The sequence below is a fragment of the Rattus norvegicus genome, chromosome 4 (assembly GCF_036323735.1).
Source record: "Rattus norvegicus strain BN/NHsdMcwi chromosome 4, GRCr8, whole genome shotgun sequence".
NCBI lineage: Eukaryota > Metazoa > Chordata > Mammalia > Rodentia > Muridae > Rattus > Rattus norvegicus.
Genome location: NC_086022.1, coordinates 122,614,297 through 122,634,897, shown reverse-complemented (window position 1 = coordinate 122,634,897; position 20,601 = coordinate 122,614,297). Strand labels below are relative to the sequence as shown.

Genomic DNA, 20,601 nt, shown 5'->3' with positions numbered 1-20,601 from the left:
TATCTTGGGACCTTAAAGAGCCTTGGGCTCTTCAGATATCTCTTTTCCTCCTTATAAAGGCAGGCTACTCACCTCTCACCAGAGATTGTTGTTAATAAGTATTAACTCTGTCACATGTTTTATTTTGTTCTAAGCCTTAAACATCTTCCATTTCATTCTAAAAGCCCTCTTCCCTTTCTTGCAGCAATGTCTAACTGCATACTCCCTGGTTTCCTTTTTAAACTATCTCAGATTCAGCCAGGATCCTGTCACCAACAGCTCCTTCACATTGGTCAGAATTAAGGCCAAAGTTACTAGTTTCTTCCACCTTTAACATTGATGTGAAATTGTCAAAAAGGCAAGTATAGTCAGATTATCAGAAGCATTGTTTTGGGCTTAAGTAAGACATACTTCCTCATAGTCATCATCTACTTACTGCATTGGACTTAGAAAGCCATGAGAGAGTCCTGTCTCCCAAAGAGCCTTGTCTCACAGGGCTTTTAATCTCCTAGCTTCACTGAAAGTCATTTTGGTAGCAATTTTGTGATAAATGAGGGAAATTAATTGTCCTTTGCAATATTATTTTATAATACTTTATTTACTATTTTCATATTATTCTCTATCACTTTACTCTCTGTCCAGATGTTCTTCAGAGTGCCTATGTTGCACAGTTCATAGATGTCCATGCAGGTGTATTTCTTCTTGTCTTAAAGTAGGAAATAGACAAACAGCCTTGTAGACCCTTCCTTTCCATCTTTTTTCTTCATCTTGCCACTTTGGCATATGAAATAAGTGAGCGTATACCAATTCCATCCTGTCATGTTTTCTTAAACTGTGCCTCAGAAAGCCCCAAGCCATCTCTGGTTCTATTTATATATTCACTCACTTAGCTCTTCTCAAGTGACACCAGCATGTAGGCACATAATCCTCCTTCTCTTTAAAAATCCACAATTAAAAATTAGTGAAACTACTCCTTGCAATTCCAGGAACTCTGGCTTCCTTTCTAGAATTACATAGAAGACAGCCATTGGAAGGTTTGATAAATCTTCCTTCAGCAGTGACAAGCCACACATGTCTCTATGAAAGGAACATGCCTTTCAACTTCCCTGTCAAGCCTGAAGCAGAATGTTCTCTGGGGAATGTGAGAGTTGGCCCAGAACAAGTGGGAGAAACTCTGATTAGATGACTAACTGTCGAATGTTCCTTAAAAACTGTACTTTGTACAAAGCACATATAAGTGCTTCAGGCTTGGTCTTGTTTCCAAGCGCAACACCTGTTTTCTTACTTCCCATGGTCCTGGGTTTTGTTTTATGTTCCACATAAACTTTTCTAGATTTTTCTGACACATTTAATTTCAGATATCTTATCCCACTATCCCTGTAAGTGTTTTTGTCTTTCTTCTATTAAATGTCTCAAATTATTATTGGAAGAATACTCATATAAGCCAAGCATGATGGCATATATCTGTAACCAACCATCTGAGAGGTTGAGGCAGGAGGATGGAAAGTCCTAGGCTAGCTTGGGCTATATAATAAGATTTTATTTTTTAAAAAAGTCAAGTGTTATGAGGAAAGACAAAAGACAGCCATAAACTAGTACACACAGGGACTTTATAATATACTAATAATCAGTTAGTCTGTTGGGTTCCAGAAGGCACTGACAAGACATCTGTCTGAGGACCCATATCTTTCAAGACTCTCTAAACAGATAGATGGAAATTACCAAAATAACCATTTCTAATAGATGAAAATAGACATTATATGCCCAACAGACATCTGTGGATGGGTTTTACACAATGCTCTTAACCCGGTTTTAAACCAAAACTACAATTTAAATAGCAACCAGGAAAGGTGATACACACCTTTAACTCCAACATTGGAGGGGCCAGGGCCAGCCTGGTCTACAACTAAGGCCAGTCTGGTCAGTAGCCAAGGCTACACAAAGAGGCCTGTTTTTGTTTTTGTTTTTGTTGTTTGGTTGGTTGGTTTGGTTTGTTTAATCTACCTATGTAGACTTTAACAGTTAGAAACATTAAATTGAACTACTTTAAATTCTCTGCCTTAAAACCATGATTCCTTCAATGTTGTACTAAAGTGCTATTCCTTATCCAAATATTCAGGATACTTTGTATTTTTGTCTTTTTATTCAATTATGTTAAAGTTAAAAACTGATTTTCTGAAAGATTTTCCTATTCCTGATTTTCTTTCCCGGAATTAGGAAATGTTCAAGACTAGTCTGAGTAAGGTATACTTTTCTACGTGTCTGCCTTTTTCAGGGAGATGAAGAATATGTTTCAGCTTATTATGTTTTGCTTATTGGTTCTTGGAGGAAAAGAAAGCAAATATATATTACTATCTTTTCTCCTCCTATTAGAAGAGCCAGGTCACATCGTTTTGTGTTGGAAAAAACTTAAATGTGCTTCTTGGGTAAGTTGTTGCCATGGTAACTCTAATCTTGGTGTTCTCTCTCTCTCTCTCTTAACTTGCAGGTATCATGATAGAGGAAACCGGTTTTGGGAAAAGTTATGCACAGCCGAATTCCGAGAGCTCTATGCTCTGGGCAGCATTCATAATGACCTCTATGTCATAGGAGGACAGATGAAAGTTAAAAACCAGTACCTCATTACAAACTGTGTTGATAAGTACTCGGTAGATCAAGACAACTGGAAACGAGTGTCTCCCCTTCCACTGCAGTTGGCTTGTCATGCTGTGGTATCAGTAAACAATAAACTGTATGTCATCGGAGGCTGGACCCCTCAGGTTAAGAAATTCCTTGCATATCTACCTGGTGTGGCTGGCTTTGCTGAAAGAACGTAGCAGTTGAGTAGTAAAGATTATGGCTTACATTTTGGCAAAATGCTTTTAACCTCATACAACTTAAACTTAATTCTTGAATGTATCAAAGCAGTTTTAGAAAATTGATTTTTTAAATGTGTTATTTATAAACATGAGTGCATTTAGTATTTGTACTATTCTATGGACTTCATAATTCTTCTCCTGCAGGCTAATTGGGAAAGATCCCCGTCTTGAGGAGTAGCTACAGGGAGCATCTAAGCAAATGGAGCAGCTGGAGCCTCATTCCTGTCCTTCTGTCTGACCACTGTGTGGCCAGTGACCAGTTTAGGCCATTTCTACATTTAGAATTCCTGCTGTAGGGGCTGGGGGAAATGTTTCTATTGGGAAGATGCTTGTTGTACAAGCATGAGGACCTGAGTTTGATTCCTGGCACCCATGTAAGAGCCCATAATCCCAGCATTGAGGAACCAGAGACAGGGAGGTCCCTGAGGCATGCTGGGTAGCCATTCTTGTCAAATTGACAGGCTCTAGATTTGGCCAGCTACCTTGCCTTACAAACATAAGACAGACCCTCCTAAGGAACACTTGGGTTTAACGTCTGGTTTGCATATGCACATGTACAGGAACACCCACATTGACCATGAGTAAGTATACATACACACACACACACACACACACACACACACACACACACACACACACACACGCACACACACACATTCACTCACTTACCATAAATGGAAAACCAGAATATTGATTCCATAGTGGCACAATCATTTCCAAAAAGTTGTGTTGTGACTGAACACTAACTGTCCTTGCTGGGCATCAGCAATATCAAGAGAATACTGTTGACACTGAAGCCCAGTGACTTGATAACAAATCAAAGCAGAGGCCAGCAGTGCGGCCACAGTGGCCCTGTGTCCTTCTGGGGATCCTCCTAGATCTTTGGCCCTTACATCGGTGTCTTCTGTTCTTCCCTTTCCATTTTTTCCAGTTCAGTAACTCTGACTTGCTCCTTGAATGCCTCTGTGATATAAATTTATTTTTGCCTATAGTTTCTCTTATTTTATCAAATTTGTCTCATGATAAAACCCATGCTTTTACATTCCCTTCATAAGTTTGAAAAGGTATACTTATTTATACTTTATACGTTTCTATCTGTGATGTAGCTCAAACATAGCACAGACATCATCACAGCAAGTACTTGACATTGTCTGTAGGAGGTGCATTTTCCAGCACTGTCCACCTTCACAGTGAATCTGCATGCTGCAAAACAACCCGGAAGCTTTGCCTTACTAGGTAGAGACTAAATATCTGCATCAGAAAGAAAGGTAAAGCAGTAAAGAAGGTGTGCGTTAAGGTGTAGTCTCTGAATGCAGTCTCACTGGGCTTCAGACACAGCACATGAAAGCAGGCTCAGACTGCCCAATGTCCTCACTCCTGTTGTCCTTAAAGGTTTTGATAAAGTGAGGTACATGTAAGTTTCCTACGGGTAGCAATTAGTTCTTTCTTGTAAACTTGAACCCAAACAAGAGACACATCAATCCTTAGCTTGAAGTTGTTATAAAGTTCCAGATACTATATATAAAAATGACATTATATTACCTAAAATTTTATGGATAAGAGCCACTTGTATCTATGTAAGAATAAAATTATTCAGTTTTTATTAATCAATCATTAAATATATAAATATATAAAGTAGGTAAATATAACCCCAAGTAATTTATGTTAATCCTATTATCTTAAAATTTGGAATCAGGTTATTTACATATAGCTCATAATTATGGCCTAAAAATCCTCTAATTACTAAAACAACAAAAGTGTTTTGAAACTTTTATAGGTTAGAAACTTTTTATAGGGTAGAAAATATAAAGAAATGCATTATGGATTATTAAAATTAATTCTTCATGAATACTGTTAAAGTTCACAACTGTGAACTTTGCTAAGGATAGGATTTTACTTTATACACTGCTCAAGAGAACAGGCTTTGCTTTTTTAATAAAGATTTTACAATTGCTTCATTTTCGCTGTCTCAATGTGAAGACCACTGATTGCTGTAAATCAGCATGTTAGCCCCACTGCACATGTGAATCCCCCTGATGTTGACAGAACTTACAACTCCGGCACAGGACTCAGCAAGTCTGTGAGTCTGAGGGAGACAGTTAACCTCTATTCATCTCCCCTGCCTCCGCCTTGATTAACTGCATCTGCACGCTCACAAGGCCTCTAAGTGGTCTGCTGCTACATTCGCTGTCATATTTCATACAGATGGATCTTCCCGATGAAGAGCCTGATCGATTAAGCAACAAACTGTTGCAGTATGACCCCAGCCAAGATCAATGGAGAGAGCGCGCACCCATGCAGTACTCTAAGTACCGATTCAGTGCAGCCGTCGTCAACAGTGAGATCTATGTTCTGGGTAAGAAACAGCAGATTGCTCAGAAGGTAGCCACTTTTATTACTTCAGCAGTTTGCTCCCTTCCTCTTCTATCTTAGTTTAAATATATATATACGCATGAGTGGCGAAAAGGTATTTCTTGTTTTTCTGGAGCAAAAGCCAAGTAAGATTAAGTCAAAGTGGATTGGCTTAGAGGGCAAACCTGCCTTTATGGCATCTCCAAGGGCCCTGGAATGCAAAAGCAACAGTGAGCCGTCCTACGGGACACAGGCTCATGAGAGCAGAAGCCATGTGGGTTTGCAGCCAACCGTGGCTGTGCTGTTAAAGAGAAAGCCATGGCAGGGCAGACTCTGCCACAGATTTTGCAGTTTTCTTCATTTTGCCCAACCCTCCAAATTTCTAAAGACATACTACCAAGCAATTTTCCATGGATGCATTCCCCCTCCACTCTTGAATACGTGTAGTCTGTACTAGCTAGCAGGGGCTGGTAAATACTACAGTTCACTAGAAATTGCAATGGTTGGTAAGAATTCCAAAAATCTCTTGTAGGTCCCATTCCTTTCCTCATTCCCTGCAGCTTCCTGCTTCGTTGTGTCTTAGTCTTCAGAGCGTGTCTCTTCTTTCTGACCTCTCCTCCTCTCACCTTATCATACATCCCACCCTGCCTCCCCAGAGTATGGCAAGACTGGGGTACGAGGCTGATTTGATGGCCCCCGTGTCTTGGTCCTTCTGTCTGCATGAGTGGCTGGGTGGAAAATCAGTAGGTAATAGGAGGCAAAGAAATGACAGCAAAGAGATGAGCTCTGGAGTGAAGGCAAACCAGGCCTCTAATGAGGACAATTTAAAAAAAGAAAACACGAAATGCAGGCTTGTTATCTTGGGCTGTTTTTGCAGCATGGAACAAAGCAATTCACATAGCCAAATATTAAAATTGTTTTATTTAAGAATAATTATGAAACATAATTTATGATTATCTCAGGTAAGAGACTCAGAATTATAATTAAACTTTTCCTCTAGATAAATATTCCTTATCTGTTATAACCAGAATGAGAGCTCTCCCTAACAAGGAACCTCGCCTAGGCTGGATATGTAATAAAATGATAATGTCTTTTGAATGACTGTGGGAAAGGGCACCTAGAAGCAATCTTGGAAGCCCACTCTTTAGAGCATGGACAGGTGTCCACTGGGTGAGCAAAAGGTAAATTTAAAGAGGAGTTATGTCAGTGAAAGAAGAGTATTATGCTATGCTTCAGGAAGCAAGGGGGGATCAAGGAGCAGAAATGAGCAGCTAGGGCGAGCAGTGGCTACAGACTGGGGTGAGAAGAGGGAAGAGACGTGGAGTGGGTGAGCCCGCTGTGGACAGAGCTGAGCCAGCTGTGCAGACTCTCCTCATCACTGTGACTAAACCCCTGACAGAAGCAGCCGAAAGGAGGGAAGGTTTACGGTGGCTTGTAGTTTACTGTGGCTCGTGGTTTCGGAGGGATTTCAGTCCAAGTACATGATGGTGGTCTGTTGCAGTGGAAGTGGGGGGCAGTGACTAGTTCACATGGCATAGACAAGGAAGCAAAAGGGTGACAGAAACCAGAGGCGGATACGACTTTCTAAGTTCCACTCCAAGTAACTCACTTTAACCAGGCCGACCCCGGCTCCTAAAGGCTCCACCCTCTCCAAAATAGCACCACAGGCTGGAGACCAAGCATTCCAATTGTGAGCCTCTGGGGACACGTTCATTCAAACCATATCAATTGGGAACCACATTATGAAGGCCTTGAAGAACTAATGTAGTGAGCAGTGAGGAACCACAAGGAAGCAAGTTGATTAAAGGATGTTTGGGAAGACTGGTGCAATGGGGCACTAAAGAACAGGTCAAAGGCCAGGAGAAGCCAGAAGTGGGGAGTATCTTAGTAGCTTAGATCGTGCTTCCAGAAACCCAGAACCAGGAACAGGATTCATAATCATACCAATAAGTCTTGCCACCTGTAAAATTCACCCATAAGGAGCCACCTTGCCCAACATTTATGCTTAGTTCCAAGCGCTTATACAAGCTTTGAAGGGATGTGAATCTCAGTTGTTTCATTTCTGTGGTCTTAGTTATAATTGAAATTGGGGCAAATATTATACAGAACTCTGACATTGTTGGTTTGGATGACTCACAGAAACAAAAACCTCACCATCAGTTGTTGACTGTTTTAGGGTAGCTACCTACACTCCGTTGTGCTTGGAGGTCCCTGCCAATTACTATGAACTATTTATTAAAGGCCTCTCGTTTCTCTCCACTGGACTTACTATTCCTCCTGTACAGCTGCAGAATATCTCTCCTTACCAGAGAGGCAGCAGAGTGCTCAGGTGAGGAACGCTCCAGCCTCAGGGTGGACAACCAAACTCTTGGCTTCCCCACTGACTCTGATCTAATAAATACTTTATTATTGCACACTAAGATGTATTCAGGGTGGCTGCACTGCAAATGTTCAGACACTGTAACAGTTTTTCACTGAGTCTCTTGATGTTACAAATGGATGTGAGGAGCTGCCCTGTCCCCTAAAGTCTCGTGTGCCGGAGGCCTAGGCACCACCATGTAGCACTATTATGGAATCGTAGCGATACTAGAAGATGGGTTCTGCTGGGAGGAAATTACACCATTAGGCTGTGGTGTCGAAGGGAAGCATATTATACTTTTAACCAACAACAAGAGTATCTAGTTTCCAGCTGAGGTGAACGGAGCCAGCACAGTAAGTAACGCTGCTTACCCATTAGGTAGCACCGCAGAACACTGCCGAAATGTATGCAAAAGACACTGGAGAGGCAGGTGCATAGGAAGGAGCACTGGAGCGGCTCTAGCACTCGGTTTCCCTCCTGTGCGCCCTAACTGGACTCACCTCAGCTGAAACCCAGAAGTACATATTGTCCAGACAGAGATCTGAGAGAAGCCATGTAGTTCTGGCCTGAATTACCTGAGAGGAAACTTGTATTCTCAGAATATGAGTTTCACGCTACTTTCTGTCTTCTGTCTCTCCCTCCTCCCCTCTCTCCTATCTTGCCATCCAGGCCAATCACGGCTAAGTTTGGTTGAATGGGAAGACTAGGATCCCCGATTTTTAGCCAGAGAACCAGTACAGGGAGAACCTGGAGATGTCAGCCTCATGGAGTCTTGGGTTGTGGACTCCCGGGGCTCACCTCTGGTGATGCCTGCTCTGGACGTTACTTTCATATTTCACTAGCTGAGAACTAAAATTACAGTTGAGCGCGGCCCAGGCCTCAGCTGATGACCCAGAGGATGAACTTCATAGAGATCATCAAAGAGCACTGCACACACTTGAACTCTAAGTGGACACTAGAACAACAGTGCCCAGAAAGCATATGGAGCCTTGTGTCCTGCCCCTGACCAGTCCAATGTTGACGAAGGGGGCGAAGAAGGAGGAGGAGGGAGAGAGCAGAGGAGAGAGAGGGAGAGGGAGAGAGCAGAGGAGAGAAGACCATTGCTATCTCTAGGGTTTAAATAAGCCTCTGAGTGTTATCATTGCACTCAGGACATAGTTCTTACTCAGCAGACAAAAAGCCCTGGAAAATCTTGAATCACTTGGAAAAAGCAACAGTAATGACAGAAAAGGCATAAATGCATGAGTCATCCTTCAAGGGTCTTAAAGCAGTTCCTCTAAAATGCTAAAATATACATATGTATATTATATAAGTATTTATAGGTAGTGAACATTCTTGAAATAAACACTAAAATAGAAAACCTCAGCAAAGAAATAGATATAAAGAAAACAAAGTAGAAATTTCTAAGCAGAAAATATTGTTGCTCAAATCAAGAAGCTCAAGGGGTGGCTACAAGAGCTGAGGGCGGGTGACAGGGGCCAGGGTCAGGAAAGACAAACGTGTATTATAGGAGCTGTAGGGTCTGGTGGCACAGGAAAGGGTTAAAACCCGGGGAGCTGCAGAACAGTTATAAAGGGCCTCCAAGTTATGTCTCTGAGACCCCAAAACTCAAATACCAAGAGAATGACCCCCTTAAATTATTTAATATGAAATTTATTTTTAATGTTGTTGTCCATTGGTTTTTTTCCTGCATGCATGTCAGTGTCAGCGTGTCAGAAGCCCTGGAACTGGAGTTGCAGACAGTTGTGAGCCACCGTGTGGTTGCTGGGAATTGAACCCAGCTCCTCTGGAGGAGCAGCCAGTGCTCTTAATTGCTGATGCATCTCTCCAGCCCTCAAAATTACCTAATAATCTCTTAAGAGCTTCACATATGTTTAAAGTTATAAACTCACAGACTCGAGATGTTGAACAGCCCTAAATGAATAAATCCATAAAGCCCACACCCATGTCACATCGCCAACTACCACGGAAAAACAAAGGGGGAGAAAAGCAAGCAGGCAAAAAGCCTTGAATTGTCTGCAGGGGAACACAGTCTGGATGACTAGAGATGTGTGCTCAGACACCACAGGAGCTAGGAGGCAGGCAAGCACAGCTAATTTCTGACGGGGAAGAACCATCAACAGAACTCAGCATCCCCCGAAAGCCTCCATCATGAGTGGGTGTAAATAAATGTACTCAAAGGCAAAGGAAGGCGAAGACACTGGGTAAGAATGTGTCTGCTAAGGGAGGTGCTGCAGACAGAAGGGAAGGGTGCCCAGTACAAACCCGGAGCACGAGGGTGGAATGAGCCTAGCTCAGCAGCATGGCAAATGTCTGGACAAGTGCCATGTCCTGCTTTGGAGTTCTCAAAAATGTTTGCAGACTGAAAGTAAAAACGGTTGTATTTTACAGTTTTCAGTGTAGACGGATAAGAAGAATGAGACGGGCTTATCTAGCATGAGGACGCATGGGGGACCTGGAAAGCACGGGTTTCTCGTAGACTGAAATGTTACGTATTTTAGTGAGTGTTATGTCTCACACCTGTGATCCTCATACTTGGAAAGCTGGGGCAGGAGGATTGCTATAAGTTCTGTGGAAGCCAGTGTGGGCTACAGTATGAGACAGTCTCAAATGATCAGACAAAAAAGTACCTGTTTTGTAAACCTCAAAGAAAAACTATGAAAGGGATAGTGTAAAACTTTCCGTAAATACATGGAGTGACTGAAAAGAAGCTGAGGAGCTCTGGTGAGGCAGGTCTGGCCTACTTCCCACCTCTCCCCCTCTGCTACCAGAATCTTACGGCTCCTCGGACTTGACATACGAAGTCCTGGAGACTTTGTTTCTGGTTTCATTTAGTGTAAGGTCTGTCACCCTTACCCAGTTGTTACAGATGCCAGGATCTTCTTCTTTTATTTTTATCTGTGTGTGCGAGTGCGTGCGCGTGCGTGCGTGTGTGTGTGTGCGTGCGTGTGTGTGTGTGTGTGTGTGTGTGTGTGTGTGCACGCGCGCGCATGTGTGATGGGTGTGGAATGGAAGAAAGAGCAAAGAGACCGTACCTGTGTGTGGAAGCCAGAGGACAGCCCTGGGTGTTGGTCCTCATCCTACACCTTTGTTTTGAGGCCGTGTCTCTGTTTTTGCCTTCACTGGGCTAACTAACCTGCAAGCTTCTGGGGGTCTGCCTGTCTCTAACCTCACCCCAAACTTCCTAGAAGGCCTGACACTTTACCCATTTTGTCTGTGTGTTCTGGGGATTTGAATGTAGATCCTTGGGTTTGTACAGCGAGCATCCTGCCTTCTGAACCATCTTCCCAGCACAGAGTTCTCTTCCTAAACTTAAATAATCCTTCGTTCTAGCCAGTCATGCATTAACAGGCACTTAGGCTGTCTGTGTCTTAGCTATTGTGTGAATAGCTGCAGAGCAGGAGCACACACAGCTTCTTGAAGTGCTTTTATTCCCCCACGGAAGAGGAAATTCCCAGAAGAAGGATTCAGTGTACTTTTTTAAAAGAACTTCTAGAAATCTCAATACTGTCTTCCATAGGCTGTACCAACTGTCATTCCTACAAACCATGTCCAAAGTCCCTACCCCTCCACATCCTTGCCAACACTTGCCTTAGCCTTTGGACAGCGTGTTCCCTAATGGGTGTGAAGTGAGACCTCACTGACTTTGACATCGTGAGTGCCTTTCCTTCTGTCTGGTGGACATCGTATGTCTTCTCTGGAGGGGGAGGTTTATTTGAGTCCTTTGCTCATTTTAATTAAGTTGTTCAGGTTTTTTGTCAGGTTTTATAAGCTCTTTACATATTTTGAATATTAGTTTGGTTTTTTTTAACTTTGTTATTTCTTTTGCCATACAGAAGCTTTTAGGTTTGACGTGACTGGTCTCATTTTTCTGTTAGGACCTCAGGTTTAGGCATCATCTTTAAAAAGTTATTTTCAAGTTCAATGTAATTTGCGTTTCCTGTGCTCTCTTCTGTGAGTGTTTCAGGTCTTATGTTTTGGTCTTTAATCCATTTGAGTTGGTTTTTGTTCACGGTGCAAGAAAGGGCCCCAGTTTCTTACATGTGGGTATCATTTTCCAAGCAGCATTTGTTGAAGAAACTCTCCTCTCCTCCGCTGTGTATTCCCAGCACCTTGTCAGAAAACGTTTGACCATATGCTCAGATTTATTTCTGGGCTCTCTGTTCTGTTCTGTTGGGCTATGTGTGTATTTTTGTACCAAAACCACACTGTTTTGGTCATTATGGCTTTGTAATGCAGTCTGAAATCAGGAAACTGTGTTCCAGGTTCCATATGAATTTTAGATTGCCTTTCTATTTATGTGAACAATGTTGTGATTTTAATGACAATGGAACTGAATTCTCATGTCACTCCAAGTGACACGGACAAGGAGTCTTCCCATTTATCTGTGTCTTCCACGTGTCCTTCATCAGCGTTTTGTCGGCTTCACGGTTACAGTTACCGGTTTATCCTTTTCAATGTTATGACATACTGGATTGTCTTTTCAGTAAGATGTTCTTAGCACAAAGAAACACAATTGATTTTTCTGCATTAATTTTGTTTCCTAAAACTTTACTCAGCTTATGAATTCTAAATTTTTTATGGACTTGGAAGATTTTTACACACAGGATTGTGTCATTGTGGATGACATGTCATTTCTCATCTGTTTTCTCTCTTTTAAAAAAAGATTTATTTTTAATTTGTGTGTGTATGTGTGTGTGTGTATGTGTGTATGTGTGTATGTGTGTGTGGTGTACGGTGTGTGTGTATGTGTGTGTGTGTGGTGTACAGTGTGTGTGTGTGTGGTGTACAGTGTGTGTGTGTGTGTGTGTGGTGTACAGTGTGTGTGTGTCTGTGTATGTGTGTATGTGTGTATATGTGTGTGTGTGTCTGTGTGTGTGTGGTGTACAGTGTGTGTGTGTATGTGTGTATATGTGTGTGTGTGGTGTACAGTGTGTGTGTATGTGTATGTGTATGTGTGTGTGTATATGTGTGTGTGTGTGTGGTGTACAGTGTGTATGTGTGTGTATGTGTGTGTATGTGTGTGTATGTGTGTGTGTGTGGTATACTGTGTGTGTGTGTGTGTGGTGTACAGTGTGTGTGTGTGTGTCTGTGTGTGTGTGTGGTGTACAGTGTGTGTGTGTATGTGTGTGTGTATGTGTGTGTGTATGTGTGTGTGTATGTGTGGTGTACTCTGTGTGTGTGTGTGTGTGTGTGTGTGTGTGTGTGTATGTACCTGTAGGTTTTGTACAGCTGCCCTCAAAGAACAAAAGAGTGCATCGGGGCTTTAGACCTCTGGGAGCTGGAATTACATGGTTGTAACCTGCTGGATGGGGGTGTGGGAACCACAGTCGGGTGCCCTGCAAGAGCAGTACAGGTTCTTAGGCACTGAGCCTCTCTCCATCCTCTTGTCTGTTTGTCTTGCTGGTGTTTCCAAGCGTCCTGCTGCATAGAAGTAGGAAGAACTGCCGCCATGCCTCAGCCGGGTTCTCGTGGGAGAAGCTCTTCTTCCTCGCTGATTACAGCACCAGCCTCAGGGTTTTCACACAACTTTCCCTGTGTTAAAGACATTCTTTCTGTAGATTTTGTTGAGTGTTTTGTTTTTAAATCATGTTGACGTTTGTCAGATGCTTTGTATGCAATATTGATGTGATTTTGAACCAATATTGAATGGTTTTAACTTTCCATTCTTTTAATATTTATCTTGTGCAGGAATAATTAGCTTGTCAGATAATAATAATTATAAAAAATAAAAATAATTACCTTATTGTACAATGAAAACTATTGATGTTCCATGAACACGGGCTTATTTTTAACACTGGTATGTGTGTATGTGTGTATGTCTATATGTGTGTATGTGTGTGTGGTGTACGGTGTGTGTGTATGTGTGTGTGTGTGTGTGTGTAGTGTACGGTGTGTGTGTGTGGTGTACAGTGTGTGTGTGTGTGTGTGGTGTACAGTGTGTGTGTGTGTGTGTGTGTGTGTGTGTGTGTGTGTGTGTGTGTGCCAAACAGAACAGGTTGCTGTCACCTCCAGCCGTGGCTTATGTTTATTACTGACATGGCAGTGGGTTAGGCCAGGCCTGGAGGAGGCTCAGTAGGGTGAGTCAACAACTGCCTTTCAGTTAAGTAGACCGCCTGCCTCTCTCTGAGGGTCCCTGGAGGCATGTTCACTGAAGAAAGTTGTTGCTGATTGAGTAATCTTATCAAAAACTAGTTCTGAGGCCGACTTACTAAGCTTGCAGAACCATTGCCTTTTCCTAGGAGTGCAGGCCCTGTTTCGATTTTTTCATCAGTCAAACAGCAAAGACCAGCAGGAGTCATCCAGATCCCGCCACTGCTGCTCATTCTCCTTAAAGATGGGGTTTTGCCTGTGGGTCTGCATGTTGATCAGCATGAGTTCATCCTGCCTTTGTCTATAAGACATTTGTGGAAACATTTGCCAGGTCAGTTGGCTGTCTAGATTTAAGATTTGATAAACACATCAGACCATGCAATGCTCTAGTTAACTAGTTGTGTGTGTGTGTGTGTGTGTGTGTGTGTGTGTGTGTGTGTGTGTGTGTGTGGAGGTATAGATATAGGTGACGGCACTCTGGTAGAGTGATCTAGGTCTTTCCAGGTCTATTGATGAAGTCAAGTCCCAGGAATGGCCTCATGCCTCCCCATTGACAGTTTGCCTTTCATCTTTCTTGGAGAGAAATTGATCTGAGAATTATCTGTGGTGCTAATGCAGCTTCAGATGAAGTGTCCACAATGGCATGGACCTTCATAGCAACAGAAAACCCTAGGCTATACTTTGATCCATAAATTCCTGAGCAAAGGAATTAACTTGACCTGTGTCGTGAGAGGCCTGGAGTGAATCTGGAGAACCACCAAAGTCGAGCATCCCTGTGGCAGGGACTATTATCCTTGTGAATCTATTCTCAGGATTCATTTGTCTCAGAGAGAGCTTTTCACTTTGAATTTCTTTCAGGAGACAAAGTCCCTAAGAGTACTATAGGGGATTAGTCCTGGTGGATGTCACACAGCTGAGTCCCAGAGAGGAGGACAGAGAAGCATGTGATCTCTGTGAAGCAGCAGCACCTATGACATTTTTCTTAGGGTCTCATAATGGTCACCATTCTATTCCAGGAAAAATTTTCATCTTTCTCCCCTCTTGATGCAAGCCCATTTTCTCTTTGTTGTGTCTTATCAGCATTGTTAATATTGGTGTAAAAATGTCTCTATGCCCCTTTTCAAACTAGCCACATAAGCAATGTTATAGGAGAACCAGATTACAAAATTAGAACTGTCATCATCATTTAGTAACTAATAAAGAGAAAAAATACCATCAGGAGTATCTTTTTAAGTATTTAAAACATGACTGTGGTTCTAGGAGGCCCTTGTTCTCCTGTCTTAGATGTGTTTACCATGGGGAGTTGTCTTTTAAGTCCAAGGGTTTTCCCAGGGACCAGATGCCCTAGGGATTATGTGGATCCCTCTGTTGGTCAGGTTTTCATCATTGTGACAACTGCCAGATTTGGCTGGTCAGCCTAAACGAGGAAAGGATTTTCTGACTCAGAGTTTTAGGAAGTTATCTGATCAAATTGCTGCTAGGCCTGCAGCATCACGGTTCTTCACGGAAGGAGCACATGGCAGAGAAAGTCCATTCATTTTGTGGAAATGGGACACAGAGAGGAGAAGGAAGGGATCAGAATAGCCGTGCTCCCTTCTAGGGCAGATGTCCAGTGGCCTGACATCCTCCTGAGCCTCAACGCTTCTCTTCATTGTTTTTCTTTTTTTCAGAGCTGAGGACTGGATGCAGGGCCTTTCAAGCACCCTGCAGCTGAGCTAAACCCCAGGCTCCAAGGTTTCATTTCTTAAAGGCCCTACCACCTCCCAACAGTCCCTCCTGCTGACAACAAGCGCTCAAGACCTGAGTCTTTAGTAAATAGTCCAGATCCAAATTGTACCACTCCCTAGTGGGCATGCGTCCCATTGTTGGGCCTTTCTAAACTTTTAAAAACGCTTCTGAATCAGCAATGTATTTTTTTTCTGAGACTCTTACTTCAGGTTTGAACCATTTACAAATAGAAAGAGCGAGCCTTATACTGCTTTCTATTTTCCATCCCCAGATTACACGTTTGCTAAAGTCTGCTTTTACATCATTTACTTTCCCTTTTAATTTTTACTTTATGTATATGTGTGCTTTCCTGCATGTCTGATATCTCTGAATCACACGCATGCATTGCTACAGAAGGCAGAAGAGAACATCAGATCACTGGAGTTACAGTGAGCCAACCAAGGTGCTGAAGAATAGAGCCCAGGTCCTCTGGAAGAGCAGCTAGTGTTCTTAAACACTGAGCCATCCCCCACCCCCCATAAACCCTACTTTTACAATCTCCTTTTACTTCATTTTTATTGCTTTTGCAATTCGGAGCCTTTTTTGTTCCTGTCACGCTCACACAAATATTCAAATAATTATATGGATGAGATCTATTTCATGGATACATCAGACTCTTACATAAGACAGACTGGCTTGAGAGCCTGATTCAGGCCCAGAGTCTGAGAAATGAAAGATTCTACATTTTCCAAATATTTGATGCCAACTTGTTTGAGTGCCTAAATCCCATAACATTTTTAATCAAGAAAAAAATTATTTCAAATTACCATAATTTTATGTTTGTGAAAAATTTTCCATTTATTGACTGATAGTCCATTTACAATAATGTATTGTTTCAGTTCTCAAAATTTATTACAAAAGTAAGTTCTTAGGGCTGGAGAGACAGCTCGGTGGCAGGAATACACACTGCTCTCACAGAGGACCCAGTGGATGCCCAGCTCCCCATCAGGTGGCTCACGCACTGTCACTTCAGTCCCAGATGATCTTATGCCCCTGCGTTGGCATTGCACTCATATGTACACACCCTTATACACAGACACATAATTTTATAAGTAAACTCTTCTGTTTGATTATTTTATTATGCAAATAGTGGGACTAAGTCTAGAATTCAAGTCCAAATTGGTTCAATTTCAAAGTTGAATAAATTTTAAAAATATGCCATTACTAGGAGCTGGCTGGGTCATCTCAGTGGGTAAAGCACTTGCCTATAAGCTTGAAGAGTTTGATTCACAGAATTCAGGTAAAAGCCAGGCAAGCATGTTGGCTCTCAGTAATCCCAGCACTTTGGAGACAAGGAATGGCCTGGGCAAGGGAGAACTAGACTAGCAGGAATGGGTATGCTCTGTGTTCAGTGAGGGACCCTGCCTCAGTAAACACGTGAAAAGCAGACACCTGATATCAACTTCAGGTCTTTACATGCCAACACATACATGTGAAAACATACATGTATGCACACCACACATATACATATATATAAACATATATGCACACACACATATATATGTATATATGGAGAGAAAGACAGGGGAAGACAGAGACACAGAGAGAGGGGGAAGATAGCAAAGGTTGTCTTCTATGTATGAGTAATGTCTGTTGCTGTCGAATCATGTGACTATTCTTCACCCCCTAAACTAAGTGAGAGGCCAAAGGTAACCAGACCTGACTTGTTCTTCTTTTCCTTCTCATTGCTAAGCAAGTAGCTTTGGTTTTCTCTTTAGTGTTGGGGATAGAACTTAAGGCCTTGCTTCATGCCAGGCAGGTGTTCTGCTACAAGCCACACTCCAGTCTTCAGTCCTTGCCACTGCTGCTATTTACTGTGCCATCATCCTTCGTGACTGTCACATTGCACAGGCAAGCTTCCCCATGCATTCTACACAGCATACATAAGCTCACACTGCAGACAGCCGTGTATCTCTACAGACTGTACATGAAACTAGGCCATGAGATCGCACACATTCAGCAGTTTTTCAAAATGCTACAGAACAGAGTTTCGGGTCTCTGTCACTGCTGGCACACAGACACATACTTCGGGTCTCTGTGAGCTAAGCAGTCACCTGGAAGTCTGACTTCCTGGACAGCTGATCGCTGTTCTCCCTTGGTAACTGGCATAGCACCTTCAGGTACCCTGAGAGCTGGCCCTCAGGGAGGAGGTTTCCATGTCCGTTCCGGCTCCAGTCTGACCAGTCCTGCATCCTAAGTGTGTGGCATCTTCAGCAACAAGTCCTGAGGCAGCCAAGGACAACAGCCAGAGCGATAGTCTCTTACACTCCCCTGACTTCAGAGGGAAGTTTCCTGTGCTCGGCACTAGGGTGGGGATGGTTGTCAGATAGTCTGTGGCTCTCAGGGGATGATTATATAATATGTACTTAAAGTGAATGTGAGCTGATACGTTTACTCATGGCTTTTCCTAACATCCTTCTACCCTGCCAACTCTCTGCATCCTTTTCTCCCCCTTCCTTCTTACCCTCCCCCTTTTCCATTTCCTCCCTCACAGCATCTGTGTTCTACTATACTCTCCCTCGAGCTCCTCCACTTCCCCTGGTGTTGGGACCTTTTTCACTTGCCTGGTTTAGATGGTTACCCCACATTATCTACTCACACCTAAAGATGAAGAACCAGAATCCAAAATTAAGAGACAATAAGCTGCATGTGTCTTTCTGAGTCCAGGCCACCCTGCTTACCAAGACCGTTGTTTTAAACATACATATCATAAATTAATTTGGCTCTGACACTTGAGAGTGCATTGTGTCAAGTGCTGAATAGTAAGTGTGCTGTAAGTGATGGTTATAATAATATCACTTGTAGTAAGAGATCCAACATACTCTAGAGCCCTGATAGTAATCAGCACGGACACCTCTATACAACCACCTAACAGGATATCACTGTGCTGGGGCATTTGTCAACTGTACCTTCTCTGCTTGCTTTGTGGATAGATATTGTTTAAATTTGACTTTGTCATGGAGTACCTTGTTTACTCCACCTATGATGAGTGAAAGTTTGCTGTGTATAGTAGTCTGGGCTGGCATCTGTGTTCTCTTAAAGTCAGCCCCACGTGTCTAAGCCTTTCTGGCTTTTAGAGTCTCCATTTAGAAACTGGGTGTAATTCTAGTAGGTCTATCTTTATATGTCACTTGGCCTTTTTCTCTTGCAGCTTTTAATATTCTTTCTTTGTTCTGTGTATTTAGTATTTGATCATTATGTGGCAGGGGACTTTCATTTCTGGTTCAGTCTACTTGGAGTTCTGTAAGCCTCTTGTGCATTTGCAGGCATGTCCTTCTTTTTAAAAATTTTTTTTAAGATTTTATTTATTGTATATGAGTACACTGTAGCTGTCTTCAGACAGCAGGAGAGGGCATCAGATCTCATTACAGATGGCTGTGAACCACCATGTGGTTGCTGGGATTTGAACTCAGGACCTCAGGAAGAGCAGTCGGTGCTCTTAACCACTGAGCCATCTCTCCAGCCCCCGGCATGTCCTTCTTTAGGTTAGGAAAATTTTCTTCTATGACTTTAGTAACAATATTTTCTGGACCTTTGAGCTGGAGATCTTCTCCTTCTATTTCTATTATTCTTAGGGTTGGTCTTTTCATGGTCTTTTCATGGATGTTTGTGTCTGGAATTATTTAGATTTAGTATTTTCTTTGACTGGTGTATCTATTCCTTCTATTGTGTCTTTAGCACCTAAAATCCTCTCTTCTGTGTCTTATTTTATGTTGGTGATGCTTTCTTCTATAGTTCCTGTGTCTTTACCTAGATTTTTCATTTCCAAAATTTTCAGTTTGTGTTTTCTTTTTTGCCTCTATATCCATCTTGAACAGTTCGTTCATTTCCTTCAACTGTCTGTTTTTTTCTTGGATTTCTTGATATTCTTTTTTTTTTAAAGTGAGACTAGTTATATTATTTATTTATAAGAAATCAATTTTAAATACAAAGATTTACAAAGATGTAAACAGAAAAGGTATAGAAAATGCTATTCTACATACAAACTGTCAACAAAAGACAGGAAAATTCTGGTGAATTTCAAATTAAGATTACTTCAAAATCAGGAAGGTCAGTAAAAATAAAGAAGGTTGGGGCTGGGGATTTAGCTCAGTGGTAGAGCGCTTACCTAGGAAGCGCAAGGCCCTGGGTTCGGTCCCCAGCTCTGAAAAAAAAAAAGAACCAAAAAAAAATAAAGAAAGAAGGTTACATTCTGAAAAAGTCATCCCCCCCCCAAAAAAAATAAACCCCGCAAATCCTTAATGTAGATATACTTAACAAAAGATTCAAAATACAGGACACAAAACTAATAGTAGCAGAATAATTTTACTGCTGAGGCCCCTGCGAGTAACTTACAGACAAATTAAGAAGGATACATCAGTGTTCCAAGCCCTGAACTTTGTAGCTATTTGCCTGTTCTCCCTGGTACCTACAGACTACAAGGTCAGCAGTAGCAGAGTGCCCATTCTTCTCAAGATCGTGTAGAACTTCACAACAGAGAAGAGGTTTGGGGTCAGAGAGAACTGAAATCATATGAAATGTATTCTCAAATCACAATAGAAATCAACAATTGAAAGATAGCTGGAAATATTAACAAATAAATCTATTTCCATATTAACAATATTTCCCCAAACATCTAGCGTACTGACCACAGTCCATGGAAGGTCCCAAAGGATAATGTTCACAAAAAGCTAAGAAGACAGAATACAGCTTCAGTAATAGCCATAATAATTTTTCTATCCAAATCATGGCATGATATAGAAGTCCTTAAACTTTTTAGTTTTAAGATCTATTTGGACTCTTAAAAATCATTGAAAACCACAAATAACTTTTGTGTTATATGCGTCATGTCTATTGGTACTTAGGATATTAGAAATTTAAGACAATTTTAGAGATAATTGCTCATTCATTTTTAAGTCAAAGTAATAAACTTCTAATATTTTAATAAAACACCTTTGAATGCAAAGTCAGCATTTTCTTTTTTTTTTATTTAGAGAATACTTTATTAGTTTTTGTAATCAAACCCACGTAGATAAGACCTTACATATTTAATACAGTGCGTTACCCCTGTACAAATGGAAAAAACTTAAGTTCAACATTTCTAGACCAATATGGCTGTTAATTTCTGTACAGTGCCAACTCAACACAGTAAACGGGGATACTTTTTTCCAAAGTTGACAGCACAGCTAAAGTTTCCAAAAATTCAAATTATAT

The 20,601-nt window shown here is 41.8% G+C and overlaps 1 protein-coding gene across 2 annotated transcripts in view; it reads left to right on the top strand.

The window, feature by feature from the left end:
• Kbtbd12 (kelch repeat and BTB domain containing 12) overlaps nt 1-20,601 on the top strand; it is a 73,993-nt gene that overhangs the window by 10,998 nt on the left and 42,394 nt on the right. For both annotated transcript variants that reach the window (XM_003749799.6, XM_039108733.2), the window contains exons 3-4: nt 2,468-2,738; nt 5,043-5,193. In XM_003749799.6, coding sequence (XP_003749847.1) covers nt 2,468-2,738; nt 5,043-5,193 — 422 coding nt within the window. The remainder of the gene's footprint in view (nt 1-2,467; nt 2,739-5,042; nt 5,194-20,601) is intronic.